Source organism: Netta rufina (assembly GCF_964035555.1).
Source record: "Netta rufina genome assembly, chromosome: 3".
Classification (NCBI taxonomy): Eukaryota; Metazoa; Chordata; class Aves; order Anseriformes; family Anatidae; genus Netta; species Netta rufina.
In genome coordinates this window covers 54,334,045-54,360,727 of record NC_140125.1, presented here as the reverse complement: position 1 = coordinate 54,360,727, position 26,683 = coordinate 54,334,045, and the positions used below count along the sequence as shown (strand labels likewise).

At 36.6% G+C, this 26,683-nt stretch overlaps 1 protein-coding gene across 1 annotated transcript in view; it reads left to right on the top strand.

Moving 5' to 3' along the window:
• The window catches only part of SYNE1 (spectrin repeat containing nuclear envelope protein 1), a 295,282-nt gene that overhangs the window by 215,748 nt on the left and 52,851 nt on the right, over positions 1–26,683 (top strand). Inside the window, 17 exon segments of the mRNA XM_084285341.1 lie at positions 1–102; positions 1,671–1,790; positions 4,202–4,402; positions 5,074–5,247; positions 5,642–5,773; positions 8,546–8,742; positions 9,757–9,889; positions 10,959–11,141; positions 12,095–12,244; positions 13,313–13,489; positions 16,171–16,326; positions 19,721–19,876; positions 20,637–20,807; positions 21,959–22,092; positions 23,649–23,853; positions 25,086–25,268; positions 26,341–26,487. Coding sequence (XP_084141467.1) covers positions 1–102; positions 1,671–1,790; positions 4,202–4,402; positions 5,074–5,247; positions 5,642–5,773; positions 8,546–8,742; positions 9,757–9,889; positions 10,959–11,141; positions 12,095–12,244; positions 13,313–13,489; positions 16,171–16,326; positions 19,721–19,876; positions 20,637–20,807; positions 21,959–22,092; positions 23,649–23,853; positions 25,086–25,268; positions 26,341–26,487 — 2,721 coding nt within the window.

Here is a 26,683-nt window from a genome sequence, read left to right as displayed (position 1 = left end):
AATGATCTGAAGATCCTGTTTACATCACTAGCTGATAACAAATACTTGGTTCTACAGAAACTAGCAGAGGCAGCTGAGAAACCAGAAACAGAACAAATGCAGGTATTAACAACTGTCTATTATTTGGCAAAATAAATAAGATGTAAAGTTTCTCTTCAAGGTATAAATGGATTCTAGAGAGCAGTTGCTTTGTATGGTCTAAACTGGTTATGCATACACTATTCTCTGCCAATTTGAAAAAAATATCTAAAGTTATTTTTAAATTGTTTGTTTCATATACTTTATTAAAAACTAAAGGCACTTTCTTTGTCATTGCTTTATAGCGGCATCTTGACTCTTACTTAATTGAAGACAATAATTGTGGTTTTGTTTTGTTTTAATCAGGAATTGCCTGATGAATAATTAGTTAAAACATGACAAAATATATTCTGTTTTCTTGTTTCTGTTTTGCCAACAATGAGATAATTAAATGAAGTATGCTAAGGGTTATTTTCTGCAGAGACTTCTCATTACCCAAGAGCTACATTTGTCTGGTACCAGCAGGGGACTGGGAGGAAGAGACTTATCCTTCAGCTAAAGTATTCTTGGCTTCAGCAGAAGTATTGAGTCTCTTATATTTGATAATCAAATTTAAAACAAAAACAACAACAACAACAAAAAAAAACTCATATATAAACAGGAGAGGTAGCACTCTCTCTTTTCTATTGCCCATGATGTGAAAGGTTGTTTAAAATTAATTTCTATATGATTAATATACCTATCAAATAGGGAAATACAGAATCATAGAGCATCCTGAGTTGGAAGGGACCTACAAGAATCATCAAGTCCAACTTCTGGCAGGTCTACCCAAAAATTCAGACCATATGACTAAGAGCGTAGTCCAAACACCTCTTAAACTTCGACAGGCTTGGTGCCATGACCACGTCTCTGGGAAGGCTGTTCCAGTGTGACAGCCCTCTTGGTGAAGAACCTTTTCCTGATATCCAGCCTGAATCTCCCATGTCACAGCTTAACACCATTCAACAACATGCTAACAAAAACAAACAAACAAAAAAAAAACTGTCACCTGTGTATCCTTGCAAAGACCAATTTATATGCTTAAGTTGTAGCTTCCCAAGTGTAAAAGAGGATGTGCAATTCCTTTTCCTTGACTGTAATATTGCCCCTATTCTGGTCCTCTAGAGGAACTGCACAAAGCTCTTTTACTATCATGCATGTTTTCTGCTATGATGGTTGTTTGCTTGGTGCTCAGCTATGACAGGAATAAATGCTACTACAAAGAATGTTCTAAGGTGGTGTTAGAACAACTAAGAGTCCTTTTATACCTGTTCTGTATAATTAATAGCATGGAACTTCACAGCAAGGTTTTGTATAAGAGCTTATGATACTAAAACAGCTTACTATTTAAAAAAGAAAAAATGTATTTCATTTTAAAAAACAAGCTGTGCTCACCCAACTTTGAGTTTTTCTTTATAGTATCCTTTAAATCCTATCATGTAGTATAGAATTTTTTCTTTATAGTATCCTTTAAAGTTTCATCATATCAGATTCATTGTATGAAGAGGCCTGATAAATACTTCAGGCAGAAAAATGGAATAAAATATTAATGTACGACAGTTACAGTTTTGTTATTAAACATTCAAATTAAATGATTTAATTTTCAAATACAGGTCATACTGCAGGCAGAAGAAGGTTTGAAAGAACTAGATGCTGGAATCAATGAATTAAAAAAGCGTGTAGAGAAACTGCAAATTGACCAGCCTGCTGTGCAAGAGCTATCTAAGCTCCAGGTAAGGTTCATAAGTTCTACCCTAGAGCTGGCTAGTGATATGAAAGGTGTTAGTATGCTCCTTTTTGTTGTTCATAAGGCAGTTTAGGAAAGCATTTCAGTGTGTACAATAGATTGAAAGCTTTCTCCCTTGTTCATTTACTTTTTCTACTTTAGCTTATTTAAATTGTCTAACCTCTATTAGTAGCATCCATTATAGAAACACACAAAAACATGTTTCGAGTCCCTGTTCAAATGGATGAAGTTAAACATGTAGACATAAATGCTTGTTGAAAACTGACCCCTGTTCTCACCACTGTCTCATGATTTGGGGTTTAACTTTCTCACATCATTGATTTTAAAAGTAAAGCTGGGGGAATAGGCAGATGGCAGTGGGTAGGGTATAGAAAGGCTAAGTATGACCTGAAACTGGAAATGTTCCACTTTCACAAAAATGCTAAACTTAAAATAATGCTAAACTTAAAAACTTTCTCATGTTCCTGCACACATGGTCTTGAACACACCTAAGTGGTAGGATTCCCTGACATACATGTATATGTAGGGTAAATTAATCCAGAACTTTTCCAAGGTTGTTGAATCTTCTTTGTCAGCAGTTTCTTGCTGAGGTAGGGTAGTGAAAGATGACAAGGTTTATGACTGAATTTTACTCTTTATAATGATGTAATAATAATCTTGAAAAAAAAAGAAAACAGATGAATTTGTGTGGTGGTTTTACTCAGGTGGGCAGCTGAGCTCCACCACAACCGTTCTCTTACTCCCCCTCTCCTCAAAGAGAAAGGGGGAGAAAATACAACACAGAGAACTCGAGGTTTGAGATGAGAAAGGTTTAATTAAAGGGAAAGAGAATGGGGAGAAAAAGAAACAATGAGTCCATGCGGAAGCACAGAGAGAAGGAAAAATATTATTCTCTACTTCCCATCAACAAGCGATGTTCGGCCACGTCCTGGGAAGCAGGGCCTCAAAATGCGTAGTGGTTGTTCAGGAGGAACAGCCCCCTCCCCCACGAGAGCCCCCCCTTTTATTGCTGAGTGTGACATCAGGTATTATGGAATATCCCTTTGATTGGTTTAGGTCAGTTGCCCTGGCGATGTCCCCTCCTCGTCACTTGCCCACCCCCAGCCTGCTGGCTCTTGGGGGCTTGGAAGGAATCCTGATGCTGTGCCAGCACTATGCAGCAACAGACACAACACTGGAGTGGTATCAGTGCTGTTCCAGCTACGAGTGCAGAGCACAGCACTGTGTGGGCTGCTGTAGGGAAAGGTGACTCCATCCCAGACAAAGCCAACACAACGTGGAACATAAACTTAAGCCAGCAAAACAGTAATCTCAATTAAAAATTAATGACACAGATTTTGTGTAAAAGGCATCTTTATCTCATTTCTTTATCCTTTTGTTCCAAGAGGCTCCTGTTTTTTTGGTGTTTTTGTTTGTTTGTTTGTTTGTTTGTTTGTTTTCATTGTCATATTATGTGTACGTATTCCTCTCCCCTTTACCTCAATTAAAAAAAAAAAAAAAAAAAAAAGCCTTCCGTTTGCTTTTGTACATTCACGTTTCTCACAATTGTCTCTAGATCTGGGAGAGACAACTTCGGTCCAGGGTGGGTACTTTGCTGTAGCGCTGGCTGGTCTTAGAGGTATTTTGTTTTGGATGCCTTGTCTTCAATAAGATGAGACAAGTCTTTGCCCATCAAAAGTCTTGGGTTATCCTCACAATTAGATATATGTTCTGAGAATGTAATTCTTGAGACCAAAACAAGTAAAGAGTCCTGCTCATATGAAGGAAAACATCTGTAGGTTGCTCTCACTTCTGGGGTTGATGTATACAAGCTGAGGAGTAGCTATGAGGTTCTTTCAGCTGGCTCATTTTGAATTTCACAGAATTGGCATGCTGAAATATACACTTTTTTTATTTTTAGTATGTACTTTTGTTGCTAAGAATAAGCTGCTATGGCATAGATCTGGGGTTTAACTCTAAACTCTGATTGTTCTGCAGCAGCAAATGGAGATAAACCTGGCTTCAAGATGCCTGTAACCTGTAGCCGTGATGGAATCAGTCCAACCTGTTGCAATATAAGAAGCAAAACATAAACAGCATCTTCAGTGTCCTGCAGCCACATTGTGCTGTTTTTTGATGACTTAAGAGCAGTTACCCCAATTCTTTGCTTCTTAAAGCCAGTCTTAGGGACTTTGCTAATTTTGTTCCCAAATGCATACACTTGAAATACTTACAAGTGCTACTTATCTTTCCTCTCTTTAAATGCTGAGTTATTAATTTATGAGTTAAGACTATCTGCATAGTCTTTTTGAGCTGAGATATTATGCTATTATGGAATATACTGACAATTAAAGTAGCTGTTAGGTAGATATGTAAGGTGGGAAATAAGGATCATTACTGCTGCTTTTTTCCCCCAAGGATACGTATGATGAAGTGATGAAGATCATTGGATCCAGACGGAGTGACCTGAACCAGAACCTGGCTCTTAAGAGACAGTATGAACGGGCTTTGCAGGACCTGGCTGACCTGGTAGAAACAGGCCAAGAAAAGATGGTTGGTGACCAGAAAATGATTGTTGCTTCTAAGGAAGAGGTTCAGTTGCTACTTGACAAACATAAGGTAAGAATCAGTGACATATTCAGGACTAATCGCAACTGTAAGATTGGATATGATAAATTGCTAACCTTGAATTAATGTTCAGGACCTTTTCTGAATGGTGAGTCAGTGTTAAATCAAGATATATTAAAATTACTCTTTTTAAAATTGTTATCAACAAACTGTTTTGACTGAATGACTTTCCAATGCTGTATTGCAGGTAAACCAGCTGGGTCATAATAGCTTTACCATTTTAATAGCAAGTTCCTATTATTGGGTTGTTATGCTACCTAGCAATTTCTTCCATTGCTCCATTTGTTTTCTAATGGAAATTTAAGTTTGCTAATAACACCCATAAAATATAGAAAGACCATGTACAGCAAGTCCACAGTTTTTTATTTGGCAGAACTTTTAGGTAGTTTATATCTGATTTAAGCTATTTTTTTAATGGAATGAGAGGGTAGAATTTGCATGTAAAGGATGACCTCTTTCTTTAAAAAAGCTATTGTCCTTTTTATATTGTGTAATGGATTTTGTGAAATGTTGGTGGAAGGAAAAGTTTACCTATTTCTACGTCTGCAGATACTTGATTTTACTGCTATTGTCGTAAGATATTGTTTTAGTGGTAATGAATTATGTAACAATTGCACTTTCCTTTTTCTATCCTCCTCCTCCCCCACATCCAAACTTCTCAGGAATATTTTCAGGGGTTGGAGTCTCACATGATCCTTACGGAAACACTCTTTAGAAAGATGAGTAGCTTTGCCCTCTTGAAGGAAACTCAGTCTCATTCAGAGCTAATGACACAAGCTTCAGCTGTATTAAAGCTGGCCCATAAACGAGGTGTGGAGCTGGAATACATTCTAGAGGTGAGGATCTCTGTGTTATTTTCTGTATGTCTATTGTAGTCAACAACCAGGATATCCTACAATGTTGATTTCCTGGACAAAAATGGATGTCAGTCCCGTTTTTCATACACAGGAGACCGAGGGACAGCATGTAACCTCTGTTTTGGGAACGTCAGGTGACACCAATTGTGTTCCTCTAAGTTTGAAAGAGCTACTTTGCTTGACATGACAGTTGTGTTCTGACCAAAAGCTGGGTTTGATGAAGAGATGGTGTTTTATTGTAGATTCACGAGATGTTTGTACTGCTATTTATGTACATTTACAACAGTACAGCTATAGCATTTTACTCAGGAATAAAATGTTCTAGACACCCAGGTCAGTAATCACCATACGTGTGGGTAATTTCTGTTTGTAGACCTGGATGCATCTGGATGAAGATTACCAGGAACTTACCAGACAGCTGGAGTCTGTTGAAGGTAATATCCCTACTGTTGGTTTGGTGGAAGAAACGGAGGACAAGCTCAGAGGTCGGATTGCACTTTTTCAGGTTGGTGCTTTTTAGTCATTCTTGATGGAAAAGTTAGGTGGAAGAGTACCTCTGAAAGTCATCATTCTCATGGGAGTACCACCTCCCACTTGAAGCAGGACAGTTATAATGGGCTGGATCCGCCATAGTTTTGGAAACCTCCAATAACAGAGATCCCACAGATGAGGTGGGGACCAGTTGCAGTGCTGCACAGTCTTCTACTGAAAAGGTTTTCTCTAATGTCTGATCTAAACCTTCCAACTTGCAGCTTGTGGCCATTAAACCTTTTTATATTATGTGTCTTTACTGAGGAGCATTTATCTCCATAATATAGGAACATTTATGTCCATTATATTTTACATTCTGCACCAAATAGTTGTAGGTCTTTGTTATACTAGCCTTTAGCCTCTGCTTTCTCAACCTAAAACATGCATACCTCCCTAATCCTCATTTTAAAGATCATGTGCTGCAGGTCCTTGAACATCTTAACAGCTCTGCACCAGACCCCAACCAGTTTCTTCTTCTTGAATGTAGTGGGAGGTGAAGACAGGTCAAAATTGAATGCACTAGATGAGGATTTAACAGCACAATATAGATGGGGATAAGAAAATAACCTAAGTCTGTTGTCCACATTCCTACTAGTGTAGGCCAGTGCTGTGGTTTTCCTTATTAATGATGCTGTTGTCATGTTATTGTTACATGATATGGCACTTTATGTTATAGATGCCATTGTTATGTTAGTTGCAAAATTAAAGACAAATTGTTCCCTTCCTAGCCTGTACTTAAAAATAGGGTTATTCTGCCCAAGGTACAAAATTTCTACTTCATTTGAACCTTCTGAGGTTTCTGCTGCCTCCAACCTCAACTTTCATCAAAGTGTCTCTGGACTAAGAGCCTGCCTTTTCATGTGTGTGTCAACCACTCCACATATATTAGTGTCATCCATGAATTTACTGAGGAATGCTCCATGTCATCATCCATGCCATTAACTAAGATGTTGAAGTTATTTGGGCTCCAATATCAACAGTCCTTGGAGTACTTGTTCATTACTGTCTCTGAGACAGACATCAAGCCTTTGATCATTACTCTTTAAGACCAGCAATGTAACCCATATAACTGTCCATTTCTCCAACCCCCTCTTAGCTACCAGAGGAGAGTGTTGTAAAGAGACATTATCAAAGGCCATACTGAAGTCTGTCTCATCCACAGAGAGAGTAATTTTATCATAGAAGACAGTTAAGTTAGCGAATCCATGCTGAGTACTCTTGATTACTTTTTCTCTTTTTTGTGCTTGGAAATGGATTCCAAGATGTACTCCATGATCTTTCCAGGGAGCAAGATGAGGCTGAACAGCCTGAAGTTCCCCAAGTTGTCTTCCTCTTTCTCACCTGCAATAAGAACTAGTAGTTTAAATATAGATTTTTGCCACATCCTGTTTTTTCAGTCTGTTCTCAAAATGAAAATTCTGGTCTAGTGTTTTGTCTTTGTCTTGTAATACACAAGATACTTCAGTTGTGTTTGTGGTGTTTTGTTTTCAGAAAAATGTCTGCTACATTTTTCTTGCAAATTTACTTTACATTCTTTCCTATTCTGAGTTTAATACATGTTCTTTTACCAGACAGCTTTATGCTTTTGTAATGGTAGGAGGGGGTTATTATCCATTGTGTTTTGGTTTTGTTTAATACTAGGCATTGTTTATGTTTTTCTCTTTTGTCTCCCTTATCAGTTTGATAAATTGTGTTCTTCAAATCCAGATTTTCAGATTCTGATATAGCATAACTTTTAATACCATTTTTTCTTTCCTCTCTCTGTGGCCATTTTTAGATTTAAAATGAATCATATGTAATTTACGTCTGTCTTGGAAATTTATGTTACTCTCTAGAATTTACACATTTATGTTATGTTATGTATGTTATATGTAAATACATTTGTAAACATATAAAAATATAAAAAAATATTAATCTATCAAAGCTTTGTTTATGTGAAAGAGAAAATAGGAAGAGCAATAGAAAGTTTATGTACTCACCATAACATTGATAGCTTTGTACATTTTATCTTCAGACTGTTTTAGCATAACTGAAAAGTCAGAATGCATGTACATATTGCCTAGTCAGATATGCAGATACTTTTGAAAATTTGTACTACTTATGTGATGATAGCAGAATTTGGGAGGTTTGTTTGCCCACATATACAAATTCTTTACCCATCCAGAAGTCACCATTTCTATAAAATGTGCCTCTCCTCCCAGTTGGATTCAGGGTCAGAGTATTAACAGTTGTTGTGCTCTACTATTTGGATGGGTGGGTAGAGCTTCTCTTTCGTAGTAAAGATTAGGTGGTTTGATAACTGAAGATAGACATTGAAGGGCTGCAGTATGGTACCTGCATTAGCATCTTGGGCATCTTTAAATTTCAGTATAGTAGAACTCTGAGCAGATGGAAGATTAAGTTATGACTTTTTAATCAATTTCTCTTAGAAGTGATGTTGCCCTCTAAGATTCCTTTGAATTTGTACTTTTCTATTGTAAAATATTCACACCAAGGAGAAATTAATCAGAGGGAGATGTTAATAGACATACTAAAGTGAGGGGACTTGTTACAGCACATTCAGATTGTGAGTAGATTACCTGCATGTTGAATCTCAGGCATTCTAGAACTGTTACGGAGGGGAAAAAATGAGATTTGCGGTAATGACATCGGATATGCTACAAAATGCAATAAAAGAAAATGGAATATTGAAAAAGCATGGTAGTGGAGACCTGCAGACCTAACTGTCTCTCTTCTGTCATTCCAGCATCTGAGATCTAATCTGACTGAATACCAACCTAAATTAGACCAGGTGCTAGATGATGGGAAAAGGCTCCTTTTTTCTGTTAGTTGCTCAGATCTCGAAAGCCAGCTGAACCAACTAGGAGACCACTGGCTAAGTAACACCAGCAAGGTTAACAAGGAGCTTCACAGGCTGGAGACAATACTGAAGCACTGGACCAGGTGATGCTGATATAGTGAATGTTATAATCTTCAATTGCACTTGTTGAAGTCAAAGGCATTCTGAACCCAGAACTATTAAATTCCATACTTAAAAGAAAGTTCTTTAAAATGTATGTGATGGTTTAACTAGTCTACCATATCCTAGTTTTGTTCTATGCAAATGCTCTCATACTCTCTCATTTACAATAAATCATGCACCAAATAACAGTTGGTGAGAAGTCAGAAAGATATCTTGATAAGATAACAAAATTATAAGTCCTCTCTCTATATATAGTGCTGAAAAGGGGTGTGTGCTTTGCTAGACAGTATGAGTATACTCACGATGTTCTGGTAGAGATATTGCCGCTGCTGGGTACTTGTGTTTCTGTGCCATTGCATATAGGGAAGGGAGCTTTTAGCAGTGTTCATGCACCTCTTTTGAAATGAATTCTCTAAGTGATATAGAAACTTTCTCTATTATTCATAATGTCCCTGACTTGTCGGCTCACTAGCCTTTCAAGAGAGACACATAAGAGGATTTTTATATAAAGTTTATATGGAAGCACTCTTATTCTGACATTTGATTAGTTGCTTAGCATATGGAATGATATGAAGATAGTTTCTGACAAAAGCATTACGTTTCTGATATAAGATGACTCGTGCTAAAGTTTTTGGAAGATTGAGACTTCTAATGGAAAACAAAAAAATATGATTGTTTGCGTTTGTTTGGTGTGGAATGGTGCTATTAGAGCTTCCCCCAAAAGGTTAGTAACCTAGTTACCAGTCTGTTAGGAGATTGTTTTTTCTAAAAGGCAAAAAGAAGTCACCATTAAGAATTGTAGATGTGATAGCTAAAATAAGAGCAACCTTTCTTAAAAATTAAATCATACTTTTCTGAAAGTTGATAAAGGAAAGAAAAAATATTTCTTTACAATCATATCTTATATCTTTCTCTTAACACGTGGAAGAGAGACTACTCCACTGGATGCAAGAAGTGACAATGACTGTTTTAGTTTTCTGTAAATATTTTTACAGGTATCAGAGTGAATCTACTGAACTGACACATTGGTTACAATCTGCAAAGGAGCGACTTGAGTTCTGGAGCCAACAGTCTCTGACAGTTCCTCAGGAACTTGAAACTGTCCGAGACCACCTGAATTCCTTTCTAGTAAGTCAGTCACAAGTCTAGGACATTTTTTTTTCTCAAATTACAAATAAAAAGTGTAGCAATGAAATGGTCATTAAGTAGAGCATGCAAAAAAAAAAATATATTATTTCTGTAGATGAGCTGGTGTGTTTGCACATTACAAAATCACAGAATTGTCTAGGTTGGAAGAGACCTCAAGATCATCGAGTCCAACCTCTGACCTAACACTAACAAGTCCTCCACTAAACCATATCACTAAGCTCTACATCTAAACGTCTTTTAAAGACACCCAGGGATGGAGACACCACTTCCCTGGGCAGCCCATTCCAATGCCTCACAACCCTCTCAGAAAAGAAGTTCTTCCTAATAGCCAACCTAACTCCCCTGACGCAACTTTAGCCCATTCCCCCTCATCCTGTCACCAGGCACGTTGGAGAATAGACCAACCCCCACTTCGCTACAGCCTCCTTTAATGTACTTACAGAGAGTGATAAGGTCGCCCCTGAGCTTCCTTTTCTCCAGGCTGAACAAGCCCAGCTCCCTCAGCCGCTCCTCACAGGACTTGTTCTCCAGACCCCTCACCATCTTCGTCACCCTTCTCTGGACTCTTTCGAGCACCTCAATGTCCTTCTTGTAGCGAGGGACCCAAAACTGAACAGAGCACTCGAGGAGCGGCCTCACCAGAGCTGAGTACAGGGGAACGATCACTTCCCTAGACCTGCTGGCCACACTGCTTCTTATGCAAGCCAGGATGCCGTTGGCCTTCTTGGCCACCTGAGCACACTGCTGGCTCATATTCAGGTGACTATCCACCTATACTCCCAGGTCATTCTCCGCCTGGCAGCTTTCCAACCACTCATCTTCCAGCCTGTAGCTCTGCTTGGGGTTATTGCACCCCCGGTGCAATTCAGAACTGTATTATTTTTATGATTAAAAACAGTTTATATTTTCACTTGATTTGAAGTATAGCTCATAAACACTAATAGAAAACGTGTTTTTGAAGAGAAATGAGGGTATTCTTAGCTTTCTGGGTATAAAGATTTAAGTACAGTAAACTGCTTATCTCCACAAAAAATGATTCTGTTTACAGGAGTTTTCAAAAGAAGTGGATGCTAAATCATCACAGAAATCTTCTGTCCTCAGTACTGGGAACCAGCTCCTCAGACTGAAAAAGGTGGATACAGCAGCATTGCGTGCAGGATTATCCCAGATTGACAGTCAGTGGACAGAGTTGCTCACACAAATCCCAGCGGTACAAGAGAAATTGCACCAAGTAAGGAAGCACAGTGATGGCTTTTAATATTCCAAAAAATTCAAACCATACAGTTGGCACTTTCTCTGAGACATGGTTGCTCCCTTCCTGCCTATCCATGTGAGCAAGATAGGAACATTACATTCATTTTAGTGTGGGAAAGCTTACACTCTTGTCTAAATCCTGTCTACTCATAGTGTCTAGCACCAATAGGTGCTACTTTCAGACTTTATGAGTTACACAGGTTACATTTTAAAGAACAAGTAGATAAGATTAAAAAAAAAAAAAGAAAAAAAAAAAAACATAGCCGCCATAGGTGAAGAGTATAAGATGTTTACGAGACTTATTATATTTGCCAAAATAATTTAATTTAGTAGTTCTCTGAACCATCTTGTAATGCAAAATATATAAATCTACCTAAACAAGAGTCTTAGAGTACATTTCCAAGTAACTGTATTTAAGCCAGTTACACCAGTGTATCAAATGTTTTTTAAGAAAAAAGTCTTTTAAGAAAAAATCAGGTACTTTTCAAAATAAGCCCATTTAGAAATCACCTCCAAAAGAAGAGTAGTAGAAAATTATTTTCGATTGGCCTACTCACTAGCCATTTACAAGGACTGAAAAAGTATAGCTTAAAGTTGAGCTACATAAACCCAGTACAGAATTATGGAGTGAGAATGCAGAGCTTTTTGGAAGCCAAAATGGAATCTTTGGGTTTGTCCAGTTTCTTTGCACAATGAAGAATAGAAATAATAAACCTTTAATAGAATGTTTTCTTATTAAGATGTATGAAGTTATACAATGTATTTCATATTAAAAGCTATAATTTCTTTTACTTCATTGTCTTATAAACTTCAATAATGTTTTAGGGATGTACATGATAATAAGAGCAGGTAAAGGAACGTATACTATGGTAATGCAAAGCAAGGGGTTCTTATCCATTTCCTTCACGACATTGTCTGTTATTTCTACAGCTACAAATGGACAGAATTCCTTCTCGCCATGCCATCACTGAAGTTATGAGCTGGATTTCCCTGATGGAAAATGTTATTCAGCAAGATGAAGAGAATATAAAAAATGTAGTAGGACAGAAGGCCGTTCAGGATTATGTCCAAAAGTACAAGGTATATCATGGAAATGTTATGGATTTTCTTTTCTAATTATCTCCACTAAATATATATACATATGTAAAGTATAATTGACTTAAGTAGATAAAAAAGTATTTACACTGTGGAGTGGTTAGAGTTGTACACTAGATAAAACTGGGTGATATTTGACACAGTGGAAAAGAAACAAAAAATACTTTTACTCTGCTGTTTATGGCAGGAATGTAATTTTTAATGTACTTACCTTAATTTCCAGTTAATCCAAAGCAATATTCACATGATGAAATGTTATTAGATCTGACTTTCATCCAAAACCACAAAGCACTTTGTATATGTGCTTTCATGAATTTTTTGCATGGTATCTCCCTCTCCTCAAAGCATAGCCTGTTCTTGAATGAAAGGTGTTTTCATTCATTTCTTTACAGATCAAGATCATTTTAATCAGTATCTGAAGTGAAAATGAAAGATGCTGTATCTTGTGATAACTATTGAGGAGAGTAGATAAAGAACAATCTCAGATCTTTAACCAGATTGGTAGTACTCCTGTAGTAGATATGCACCCGAAGACTCTATTTTCAGTGTCATATCAGTTTTATCCTTCTGAAGAATATTTATTATGATACCTTCCAGATATTTGTACATGTTACATGAAAGGCAGATACTTCACCTTTAGTCTTCATGAGTCTCCTGAAAAAAGCAGTTCTTGGTTATTCTTCTTCTCTGTTTGTAATATCTTCTGTATTACCTCTTGGTGTAGTAAAAAAGTTTTATACTAAATAAAGTGAATAATTTTTTTAAACAGACAGTTTTTCTTAAATCATATCCTTGAGACCAATATGTTTACTGTTGCATTTTAATCATTTACTTCAGAGAAAACAGATTCTTTATTGCAAAGACAATGTATTGAAGTCTTTATTCTCAATATTTAGAAAACAAATATCAATGTTTTTAATTGTTGTTCCAATGCTAGAAAAACTTTAGGAAAATTGTGGTAGAGTTGTAATTTGTGAACATTTTCCTCCTCTGTTCTCGAGGAAGTTAAATAATGATGATACATTTTTTTTTATTCCCTTCTTTTTTTACTAGGGTTTCAAGATAGATTTAAATTGCAAACAGTTGACGGTAGATTTTGTGAACCAATCTGTGCTACAGATTAGCAGCCAGGATGTTGAAAGTAAACGTAGCGACAAAACTGATTTTGCAGAACAACTCGGAGCAATGAATAGACGTTGGCAGATCCTGCAAGGCCTGGTAATGGAAAAGGTAAAGAGGAAAACCTACCGCTGCTCTGAAGTAAACTGTCAAAACACATGCAAATGTCAGATAGTAATGACTAGAAGTCTCTGCAGGTCATCTAGTCCAACCTCCTGCTCAAACAGAGCTCACTTTACCATTAGATGAAATTGCACAGGGACTTGCTTAGCTGAGTTCTGAAAATCTACAAGGATGGAGATTCTACAGCCTCTCTGAGGAGCCTGTTCTTATATTTAACTACTATCCCCTATTCCTGTGAAGAACAGGTTTTTGCCTTATGCCCAAACAGAATTTCTATTGTTGCAGCTTGTGATTGTTGTCTCTTCTCTTTTCACTGTGCACCTCCAAATAGATTTTGCCTCCATCTTGTCTAAAGGAGCACACACATAAGGACTGGAAGAGCACAAAGAGATGCTTCCTTAACCTTCTTTTCTCAGGCTGAATGAAGAAAACCTCTCCTAGTATGTCATGTGCTTCGGCTCCCTAACAACCTTAGTGCCTGTTCACCAGTTTGTCAATAGAAAGGGCCCAAAATGGATCACAAGAGTCAAGGAGAGGGAAATAATCTCTTGTTTTTACTTGCGAGGCACACTTTCAATAATCTATCAGAGGATGTAGTTGGCCTTCATTAGTACAGGTCCACACTGCTGATCTATTGATTGCGTTCAAGTTATTGCCCATCATAGCCCCTATGCACTTTTCAACAAAGTTGCGTTCTATCCAGCTTGCTGCTAGCCTACTGCCAGCCTACACTGTTGCATGTTACTTTGTCCCAGGTGCAGGACTTTACGTTTGTCTTCGCTGATTTTCATGAGGATTCCCAAATCCATTCCTCCACCTTATTTACATTTCTATGAATGGCAACCCTACTCTCCAGCATATCAAACACTTCTAACTCATAAAACATATAAACATATAAGCATGTGTTTTATGAGTTAGAAGAAGTAACAGATAAAACAATATCAACTTCTAACATATAAAACAACATCAACCCTATGATGATGCATCTTGTAAATGACTGCCAGATGGACGTTGAAGTGTTTACCATTGACCTTTAAGGCTGATGACTCCAAAAGTGTTCATTTACTTTTATACCTCCCATTGAAACTATCTGTCCTAAGTTTTGCTATAAGGATGATATAGCATCCATATCAAAAACATTGCTAAAGCCAAGTCAAACAGCATCCACTACTCTCCATTTGTCCATCATATAATCACAGCAGTTGATCAGTTAGTTTAGGCACAGTTTACCCTTAGTAAGGCTGTACTTATTACTTCTTATTCTTCATGCATGTGGACATTTCCACATTTCTGACAGGATTTGCAATGTAGCCTTTTTTCCAGTCACCAGAAACCTCTTCCAACTGCCCTTTCAAAGTGATAGCTACCTTGCAATGACATTGGCACCCCTGGATGCAGCCTGTCTTGTTCTGTGGACTTTTACATGTCGACCTTACATAAGTAGCTCCTAATTCTTTTCTCCTCTACCATGGCTAGTACAGAGTCTGCCAGAAGACCTAGGAGGCATGAGATGTTGGCAGTAGGATCAGAGCACAGAAGACACGGTGTGCCTCAGATTATTCTGTGGTTTCCCATTAGTTGCTGATGTACTTGCAAAGATTAGCAAGAAGGGTTCTGTCCCTCACTAGTTAGCTCCAGCCAAAATTTTGCTTTCCTAACAACAGCCCTACACAGCCAGGCAATGCTTTTACATGTATGTCCATTTTTCGTAACCAATTTTCCATGCATACTTCTTTTTCCTTTTTAGCTCTGTAAAAAGTTCTCACTTCAACCCAAACTTCTAAACTATGCTGTCCTGTTTCCTTGTAGCCTGGGTTGGGTCATTTTTGTGACTTGAGGAAGTTGTCCTTGAAGAGCATCCAGTTTCTCCTTTGCCTTTCTCTACAGCCTCCCATGGGATCACGGTTCCTTGAACAAAACAAAGTCTGCTATCCCAAACTCCTAGGGATCTTTAGTCTGCTATTTGCTTTCCTCACTTTGCTCACAGCTGTCTTGTCACTGTGGTCAATTGACAATCACATCCTTAAACAGTTCTAATTAAGATTACACCTAATTATGTTGACTCATTCCCTAGAGTGAAGCTTGTCTTAAGTACTGTGAATGCCTTTTATGTCAACACTGCCATTTTCAAATTCTGCTTTGTTTTTTTTTTTAACTCATATATTTCCTTTCAAAGAAAAACTATCTCATTCTCCATTGAATAACACCCATTTCAGAAAAATCTGAGTGATTTCAAAGCTGTCAATTGATAAAGGAGTAATATAAATATTCATCTGCTTTATCAGAATAATAAGCAAGAAATATAAAATGCATGTTTAGATACTTAATTTTATTTGGGAAGTCTTGAGGTCTTTTATGTCTGAAAATAATGCCATTTCATAAAAAAATCCTGCTAAAGTGTTAGCTCTTTTCAATGTGTCATTATGTTTGAACAATTTATCTGTGCAGAATAATTCCTCAGTTAAACAGAATTTTATTTTTTTTTTAATGTACTCCTTTACAAATAACAGGCATATTTCAATTTGAATACATATACTGTGTTTAAATTCAGAAAACATTACTGAATTCTGAGAAAGGCACTGGTCAGCATTGTTTTTCACTGATTTATTTAGTTGACACAACATTAGAGGTAATTGTATGAGGAAGTATACACTCATATTTCTTTGCAGATCCAGCTGTTGGAAAGTCTGCAGGAATCTTGGACAGAATATGAAAATAATGTGCAGTACCTAAAATCTTGGTTTGAAACCCAAGACAAGAAGCTGAAAAAGCAACAGAGAATTGGAGACCAGGTTTCAGTACAGAACGCTTTGAAAGATTGTCAGGTAATGTCTCTTTCTAAATAGCAATATTCTCTTTCCAGCAGTTAGAAACGAAACCAAATAAAGCCATGAGATATCTGCGTACCAGGGAAGTCAGTGACCAAGCTTCTCTGTACTTCAGTGAGAAAGATTTTATTCCTAATGTGCAAGTACTAAAGAAAGGAAGAAGGAATGGTAATACCCCACGAGGTTTAAAAGCAAAGTCATTATTCTTTTTGCATTGAGTATAAAGGCAAGGACATTTCCAGCTATGTCAGGCTTACTGGACTATAAAGGCCATCAACGGAATATGTTACCATTCCTGTTTGGCTAGTTATTTGGAACGTGATGTCATGAACACCATGCTTGACTATTCAGAAATATATTGTTTGTTTGTTTGTTTTAAAAAAACTCATCACTACTTTTTCTTTGCCCCCACTTTCCTTCCATTTTTTTTCCCCTGACATTCTCATTTCCTCAGAATTACTAAAAGAAAGATGATAGAATGCAAGGAGGTTTTCCCTTGCAATTTCCCTTTTTAAAAAGTGCTAGGAATCATATTTATTCGAATATTCAACTATCCAGAAAAGCCAACAGTGCTGGACTCTTTTCACCTTCGAAAGAACGAAGAATAATCTTGATTAGAATGGGCAAAGATTGAATGAGACAAAGCTCAGTTATACATAATGCACAGCAGGTCATAATTTCATGCAAAATTTATACCAAGACTACACAGCATAGGGAATTACAGCTGACACTGAGCATCTGACTAGGAATAGTGTGCACATTTAAGTAGTTGAAAGCTTGCTTCTGGAGCTATCAGACTAGGGTTCAAGTTTATACATGTCTAGGAAAAAGTTTTTTCTGAATTTCTAATTTTCTGAATGCTATCAAGCATCAGAATATTTTTGCTCAAAATTGTTTTGTTCTACCAGAGACCAAATAATAAATTTCACAACAGATCAAATGTGTAATTAAACTCAGTCATGACAACTGCATGTCCACAATCTTAGTATTCTTTAGTGTTTGCAATTATTATTATTATTTTATAATAATTATAAATTATAATTATTTTTATAATTATTATCTTTATTTAGTATTAATTAGTATTTTTTTAGTATTCTTAGAAAAGGAGTTGGGAAGCATGTTTATTTTAGTGTGGCTGTTTTTCACCCATGCATTTAATGAATAGGATAAGTATGATCCAGCTTTTAAGTCTTCACAAATGGAAATCTAAAATAAAAAATGAAGTGCATAATAGAATTTAGTGTAAATTCACCAGTGCATTAAACCCGTATTTGATTCTGTAATGGCAAATAAGCGGTTAGGTCAGATATGTTAGAAGCCTTTTTTCTTCTTTTTCTTCCTTTTCTTCTTTTCCTTAATTCAGGTTTTCAAACTGTATCCAATGACTAGTTTCAGATAAAAGTGTCTTGATGATTTCAGCACAATAAGCCCATACCAAGTGTAATTTAGCGTAGACTGACATAATTGGCAAGCTGTGCTTGGCTAGAGTTCAAAGCTGAATCTGATTTATCACCTTTTTGGTTTCTTTTGGTCAGGGAAGTTAGCAAATATACTTGGGGAATAAGTTACAAATGGCAAGACTTTGATCAGCACAGAAACAAATTGTTTAAGAAATAACCATATCAGACACTCCCAAGTATCCGGTTCAACTAGTACAAAAGCTGCAGCTTATTTATTAACCAATGTTAGTTGCTACCTAGTGTCATATTAAGAAATGAAGGCAATTTTTTTTTTACTTTTTTTTTTTTTTTTAATCATGGTTCAGAAAGATTAATGCATCTTTAATTTTGTCTTGAGGTTAACATGATGAAAAAGAAATAGAGCCAGAAATATTTGCTATTATTGGTGGTTGAAGCTTCTTCCAATTTTGCATTCTGAATTTTGAAGCAACCTTCTTCAAACTTAAATTATACTTAGTGTTAAAATCCCCTTGTCAGAAAGTCAAAGTTGATATTTGCAACTTAGAAGTGTTTGTTTCAGTGTCAGGTGTTAAAAAATGAAAATAAAAATTAAAAAGTTATAAATAAAATTTTGAAATAATGAAGAAGGGAAAAATAAACAGTGCAGCAAAAATGCTCTCACATATATGATTTGCAATGTATATAGACAAAACTGTTGTTTGTGAGAAGGGATGAATTTTGTTAATAGTAAGTGTTGGGCAGAATTTGGTTCCAAATACTCTTCCTGCTATCAATAATGTCAAGTCTCTTATAGCAATGGTTAAACTCTTTTTTTTTTTTATTGTTGGTATTGTTTTGATTCTTAGGGAGAGTATTTTATTGAAAGATAGGTGTTTTTAGTTTGCCCAGAGTTTTGTTTTCTTTCGTGGATGATTCATCTCTCTCAATAAGGAGTAACCTGCAGAATATGGACAAATTGAAAGAACTTTGGCATTGCAGAACTTTGAATCTTCATTTCCATGACCAGTCTAGGGTTCTCTTGACAATACAGTAAGCACTTACTTCCAGCAGCAAAACAAGCCATTATCAAGCCGTTACAACCTCTGTGCCTAAATACTCAACCCCATTTTCTTCACCTCTTTTCAAGCCGATCATTCATTTTCTTTCTATTTTCTTGGGTTAGTGTGGGGGAATGCTGAGTAGAGCAAAATGTTATAGAGCTTGTTAATTATAGACTTATCAAATAGCTCAAGTTGGAAGGGAACTTAAAGACCATCTACTTCCAACCACCCTGCCATGGGCAGGAATGCCACCCACTCGATCATAATAATACTTCCCAATAACGTATAACCTTGTGGAGGCAATAAAAAAAATTCCTACAGTCTGTTGCTTGTTATCATTGGCTGGAGTCCAGTGAGCTTGTCATCTAGAAAAGGGGAAGACTTGATGTCCTCAGGCAAGGGGCTTTGCTGGGATCTGGCAAAAGAATAAAGATTCCACTTTGTGTGGGGAGGCACAGCAAATTGACATCTTTCCCTAGGAAATCATTTTGTCCTTTCCTTTGGGTGGCAAAATTCAGTTTTTCCAGGGGCTTGAGCCAACTTTGGGCTAATTAAAAAGCCCTCTGTGTTCTGGGACAAACTAAGACAACACAACAATTTTCCCATGTATTCAAACTGCTAGCCTATTTTTAATTAATTTTGTACTCTTCCATGAGAGCAGCTGGTTACAACAGAGTTTTAATGTGGATGACATACTTCTATTTAAATTAAAGATATGCGACTGTGATTTAAAGGGAAGATAAAATATTCAAGAAAATTGTTGATGAGTTATAATTCTCTTGAGAATAAAAAGACAAAGTGCACAAGTTTGCCTTTCCTATTTTTAACATTGTACAAACTGGGGAGCTTATGTGTATCTTTACTGACTCGAGTCATTATCCATTAAAGTAAACAAACAAAAATACTCAGGTGTCTTATTTTTATTTTAAGGAATTAGAAGAATCAATAAGAACAAAAGAAAAAGAAGTAGAAAACATAGAACAAAGTGGTCTGTCTTTGATACAGAACAAGAAGGAAGAAGTCTCTTCTACTGTTATGAATACACTGAAAGAAATCAACCATGCCTGGGCCAACTTGGATCACATGGTAAAACAATTATCAAAGGGCAAACCATAGTTCCAGGAATTGGAACATGCAGGAGAAGAATTAGCAGTTTGCAGCTAGTGGATTTATTCTGTGTTGTATGGGAAGAGATTCTGAATTGTGTCTCTGTTTTCATCCATCTTCAAGCTAGTGTGTACATGAAATTTACTATATCAAGGATCACAGAATCACAGAATCTGTTTTACATTCTTAAAATTCAAGCTTTTTATATGCTGATACGTAGTAGAAAAGTACCAAATGATCCATAAGTAACTACCTTTTTAAGCATATGGGTCACACAGACTGAGGAAGAGATCAGTTTCAATTGTCATCACCTGAAATCTGAACCTTGGTAGCATTAGTCCATGTTCTCAGGAAGAATGCAGTGTGTTAGAACTAGCCTCTCTTGTAGCACTAGCCTCTCTTGGATTTGAGAGGCCAACTGCCTGTCTTAAGGAGTCAAGAAATTGCTTTTGAACCTTCTTCGAAGCAAGGTAGAATGTACTCACTATCTTTCCAGTCCCTGCCATACTGGTCTTCTGTGGCTTTATGGAATCAAACAGACCTTTCTGCTGTACCCAGTGTAAGCCTAGCTGATGGTAGGGCAAAATGTTCTCTTCTTTCTCCAACAAGTTTAAAGTTCTGCATGAAGAGCAAGTAGAATCTGAGATCAAAAGGAAGGAAATAATTTAAACAAAAGCAAACCCCTTGAATGTTTTTCATTTACCTTTTTTTTTTTTTTTCCCTCCTTCCCTCCTCCTAGGTTAGCCAACTAAAGATATTGTTGCAATCTGTTCTTGATCAGTGGAGCATTTACAAAGTGGCTTATGAAGAACTGAACAGTTACCTGATGGAAGCCAGATATTCTCTGTCCCGTTTCTATCTCCTTACTGGTTCTTTGGAAGCTGTGAAAGTCCAAGTTCATAACCTTCAGGTGAAAAGGAATACCATGCTTCTTGCCACACTGAGGATGGATTTAAGGATAAACGTTGTCCTTATTGCATGGATGCAATACATGTACATTTTAGCTGAGAATGAATGAAACTACAGGTGTATCGGCACATTAAAATCTTATGACATTGAGAGGGCACTTTATCAAGTAGCCATTACATTTTTCATTTATCTAACTAACTAAAATGGTAAAATTGTTTTATTTGTAGATTTTTTGTGTTGTTGCTTACATTTTGACCTGTTAATGTTCCACACACTGGGACATCTTTTATAAAATTATATCTGTGGATCTAGTTTACATAAAAAAGCAATTTGCTTAAAAGTAAATACTCTGTGTGATTGGATGTCCAGACGTATACAGCCAAATGCCTTAAGCATAATCCTCACTTTCCAAATCAAAATTTAAAGAACATATATACACTTCACAGGCACTCTTCCATGTTTTCATTTTCTACATATCAGACAGGAGGAGTCAGTAGAAGGATAAGTTGTGTGTTTTTTTGTTGTTGTTGTTGGTTGTTGTTGTTTATTTGTTTTTAAAAAGCCCTTTTTTACTTATTTTGTGTATATCGATTGATCAGGTTGAGATTTGCTGAACTGTTCAAACTGCAATAATATAGTTAAATATATATATACACTATATATATACTTTTTTTTTTTTTTTTAAAGGAACATTTTCCCTGATAGCAATACTTCAGTCTGTTAAGTGAAAAAGTAAGAACCTTCTTTTTAGAATAAAACTTTTTTATGCTGTTACTTTTTCATCTAAGTTTGAACAGGAAAACGTCATTAAATTTAATATCTTACAGCAGTTAATGTGTTATTTCTGAGGGAGTTCCATGCACTTATTCTGTCAGTACAAAAGTATTTGCTTAGGATAATTTCTTTTACAAAATTTTTACATATTTAGAAAATTTTGGTTAAAAACATACTTTTTGCTACACCTTGATATTGAATCAAGTGTATCTAGCAATAGTCTTTATATTAAAAAACTTCCTAGTTAGATTCAATACACATGAAATCTAGTTTTGCTTTCATAACCCATATATTGCAATCGATACGTACGATTTTGAAATGTTTCTACATCATACAGTTATAATAGTTTGTGTATCATTATTTTTTCTTCTATTTCAGAGCCTACAGGATGAACTAGAAAAGCAAGAAAATAGTTTACAGAAATTTGGTTCAGTGACCAATCAATTGTTAAAACAATGTCACCCACCAGTGACTGAAACACTTACCACCACTTTGAAGGAAGTGAATATGAGGTAGAAAGTGTGTTTATGTTGAACTGTACTTTCAGTGGTAGATTTGCATTTAACTGTGGACTCAATTTTCCATCATTTTTATTTTTATTATATTTTATGTATTCTTTTATTTTATTCCTTTTGCTGGAGCAGAAGTGTGTTATTTTACTAGTAATAATAAAAGAAATGTTTTCTCCAGAAAGAGATTTGGATCATTAGTGTCAGCAGCTTTGCTCCATGCATGGCTGCAGGGAAATTTGCAACCATGACAATTCTTGTCCTGGAAAATAATACTGCACTTAAAATGCAAGAATTCTGTCTGAAAATTGCTGTGCATGTCTTAGTTTCTCCAGTACTCAGCTTGCAATTTCTAGCTGTAGGAAGAGCATGATAGACTTTTCTATCTAAGATCTAAGCTTTTGCCAGTAGCTTGGCAAACAACTTCCCCAACTTTGAATCCAGGCCATAGAAGTCTGAAGGTTTATTCAGAGAAGCTACAGAAGGATTTGATTGATCCAAGATCAAAAACTGCTGTGGTAGAAATACTGTTGTATTTGGTTTTGGGGGGTTGTATGTTTGTTAGTCTGTTTTTGAAAACGCAATCATGCCAAACTCATTTTGGTTCATCCTGTACTAGAAACTGGAAGCATGGGGAGAAGACTTTTTCCCCAGAGAAGCTGTGGATGCCCCATCCCTGGAAGTGTTCAAGGCCAGGTTGGATGGGGCTTTGAGCAACCTGGTCTAGTGGAAGGTATCCCTGCCCATGGCAGGAGGGTTGGAACTGGATGAACTTTAAGGTCCCTTCCAACCTAAGCCATTCTATGATAAGATACTGTATGATTTAAGTCTCAGTGATGACTGACAAGGTTTTCACTTTATGAGATAATTTTATCATATAGTAACAATTGAAAATGCTGTGATTTTTCTTTGATAAGGAAATAATGAGAAAATTTGATAAACACAGTACATTTCAGAAAGCAGCTTGTTTTGGGTGCCACTAAAGCTAAGAATTCAAAGAGGAATTAGACATTTAATTGGATAATGAACCTATTAGAGCTTTAATAAACCTGGAAGTATTTTAATTTTATGAGGCTTTATGAATTTAAAGATTCTGTGAGATTTTGGGAGGAAACTGCAGCAGAAGAAATGGTTTCATATTTACACCTGTTCTGGGCCTTTCAGGCCCTTGATTAAATTTGAGGCTGGCAGTTCTTGGCCAGTTATGTCTGCTGTGTGGTGAACCAAGGTGTGCTAAGTGGGAATTGCAGTAGGTTCACTTCAAAAAGTGTACTCCAGCTTTGACCTAAAATATTAATATGCAGCATCCAAGATGCAGTACAGATCAAACCTGGTATGACAGGTCAGAACATCCTGTCAACATATTTCTTAGATTCCTTTTTTTTCTCCTAATGTCTGAATCTTGATTATTATTATAAAATTTCTTAAAAGACAGAAGACCACAGGAAACAGCACTGAGGAAGAAGGGCAGAGACAATGGATACAACAGTGAGGAAGAGGGGCAGGTGTAGTTCTTTTGAGCTACCAAGGTTTGATCATTCATCCAATCTCTTCACCAGGTGGAACAACCTTCTTCAGGAGATTGCAGAGCGGCTGCATTCCAGTAAGGGTCTCCTTCAGCTGTGGCAGAGATACAAGGACTGTTACCAACAATGCTCTTCAACAGTCCGTCAACGAGAAGATCAAATCAATGAACTGTTGAAGACTGCAACCAGTAAAGATATTGCTGATGATGAAGTAACTTCTTGGATTCAGGACTGTAATGTATGTTCACTTAATCGTTGCACTATACAACAGCTCTGTGACCTAAAAATCACAACAGGCTCTACATTACTAAACTACATATTTGGTGTATTGGAAATTTTCTTTTTATTGAAGCATCTCTCATGTGCAGGAGAGACAGCTTCATGTCTGCTACCCAAATCTCATGATTATCTTGGACTTATATGATCCCTCTATTATTTGTTGCTGTGTTATGTTGCTTTTATCTGAAGTCATCTCTCTGGAGAAGGTGGATAAATTCTATTGTTTGATTCAGTCTTAAGTCCTTGCTTATCAAAGTATTTCTTGCTAGGCAAGAATCTCCGCCAAATCCATTGAGCTCCTTATAGTAGAAAGAAACAGGATCCTTTGTTTATATTTCCACAAGTCAAGGCTGGTCACTTTTTCTGAATGAAAAAAGACTGTGTGTGTTCTTGGTGTCTTTATCCTTCCACATGGAGGAACAGTGTTGACTCTGGAACCTTGAGATTCCTCTATTTTTGATACTGTGTCCCAGAGAAGCAAGATTTTTTGTCTCCTGTTATGTGGTTATGTTTTGGTGTGTTTGAGTTCAAGTTAATGTTAAGTGTCCTTGATAAGAAAATTGAAATGGCAGTTGTCTTAGGGTAAGAAAAACAATTGCAAGGCAAAAAATTAACACATTAATGAGCATTCTGAGCATTTGCTGCCATAGTTTGCTGGACAGGCAACTCAAATAGTTCAGTCAGATAATTGCATTACGCAATTTGCAAAAGTTAGTTTTTAATCCGTCCCAGTAATTCATAACAAGAAGAAAAAATAAAAATAAAAATAAAATAAAAATAAAAATAAAAATAAAAATAAAAATAAAAATAGGAGATCTAGGGATCAGGTTGCCTTGTGGCAATCCACAGGTAGAATTGCCACTGCTTAGGAGCAGCATGTCAGTAAATCGAAAGTGTTTTTTTCAACAAGTGTTGCCTCATGAGTAACGGCAGTTTACTCAATGGCAGCTGAGTGTTCACTTCTTTCTGTTCCTCTGCACATAAGCAATTCTAGATATGTTTTATTCTGCATATCATTCCTTTTTATCCAAAGAGACAGTGGGCACTTTGGCATTGAAATATAGTAATAAATATAAATTTTTGATGTAGTAGTGGTCCTTACTGATTTCATTTCTCCTACATATCAGGGAGGATGGCATCAACTGAGTGTCAGATTAACTATTCCTATCTTTATTCAATGTGTTGCCACAGGATCTACTCGTTGATTTAAAGACAGCACAGGATTCACTGATTGTTCTTCAAGAACTGGGAGAGGAGCTAAAAAGCCAGGTGGAGGCTTCAGCAGCAGCAGCTATACAGTCTGATCAACTGTCTCTGAACCAGAATCTGTCAACCCTAGAACAAATTCTCCGCAAGCAGCAAACAGTACTTCAGGTATTGCAAAGAGTGTTTTCAGTTCCTGCATCCAATCACCTTGTTGTACTTGAAAACACAATTAGCCAAAAATACCTGGGTAAAGAAGATGGTGCTACCTGTTCATCTGCATTTCCCAATCTTCCCTGAAAGCCAAAGAAAAAAAAAAAAGTTCAAGTACAGTATAGAGACCTTGTAAGAAGTTCCACTTTCTGGAATAGAATGTGCAAACCTCACAGGGGAATGTTTCCATCTGGAATGCCAAGGGCAACATTCTTTGTGCAGACAGCAATAATGCTAATGACTATATCCACAGCTACTGCTTCCCCAGTGACAACTTCTCTTCCCAGCTTGTTCTTTAGTGGTAAAACAAAGGAGAGAAGATTCCAAACAATTGTGTAGCATGGATTTTAACAGTTCCTGATAATGTCAGTGACCATACTGACACCTACTATTTGTGTCAAAGCTTGTATGTCACATTTTGCTAATTGTTGCATGTGTCACTAGGGTCTAAAGGGCAGAAACAAAGTGTCAGAATGTGTTTGATAGGGTATGGAAGTGCATGGATGAGAAAGCAACAAGGCAGTGGCTTCTGTTTGGGTGACAAGTGGAGTTGTCTAAGAAATCTAGTGTCATCAAGAATATGCTCATTAATGTAAGGAGAGATTTTTTTTCTTTGCAAACAGAAAAATTTTGCAAACAGAAATTGCAACAGAAACTGGTGGTTCTTTTTATTGACAGAGCACGTTAAACAGAGGAGTATTTTATATAAGGAAGTTAGAGCAGGCTATGTATTTTAAGTCAAGAAGGTCTTTTAATATTTTGCTGCAGTGCTGCCTTTTTGCTATGATGAAAAATCCCATTTTCTCACCTGGTGTGGACTTTACAGCAAAAGCCCCATGATAAAAATAATGAAAATAAATAATAATAATAATAAACACTATATCCACAGTCTGTAAACAAAGCAACAGTTTAAATTGTTCCTAGTGTATACTTCTGTTTGCAAATCTATAATGAGAATAATCAGGAGCATAACTACCAGAAGGGTGCTATGTGGCTAAATTCCTAAATCATGTGTTCTTTTTTATTCAAGGCTGGAGTCCTGGACTATCAAACCTTTGCCAAGAACCTGCAAGTCCTTGAGGTCTGGATAACAGAAGCAGAAGAAATACTGAAAGGACAGGATCCTAGTCACTCATCTGATCTCTCAGCAATACAGAGTAGGATGGAGGAACTAAAAGTGAGTAATAAATACACAAAATGTTCATTTTTTTACATTGGCCTGGTTAATTTGTACAGGGTATGCACAAATATTACTCTATACATATTAAAGAACTGTCACTCGTGGGAAGCATAGGACTGAGAAATTTGATGTTTGATGGTAGTCAGGTAGTGATTGATTGTCCATGTTATTCTGCTCCTGAGTAAAGAATAAA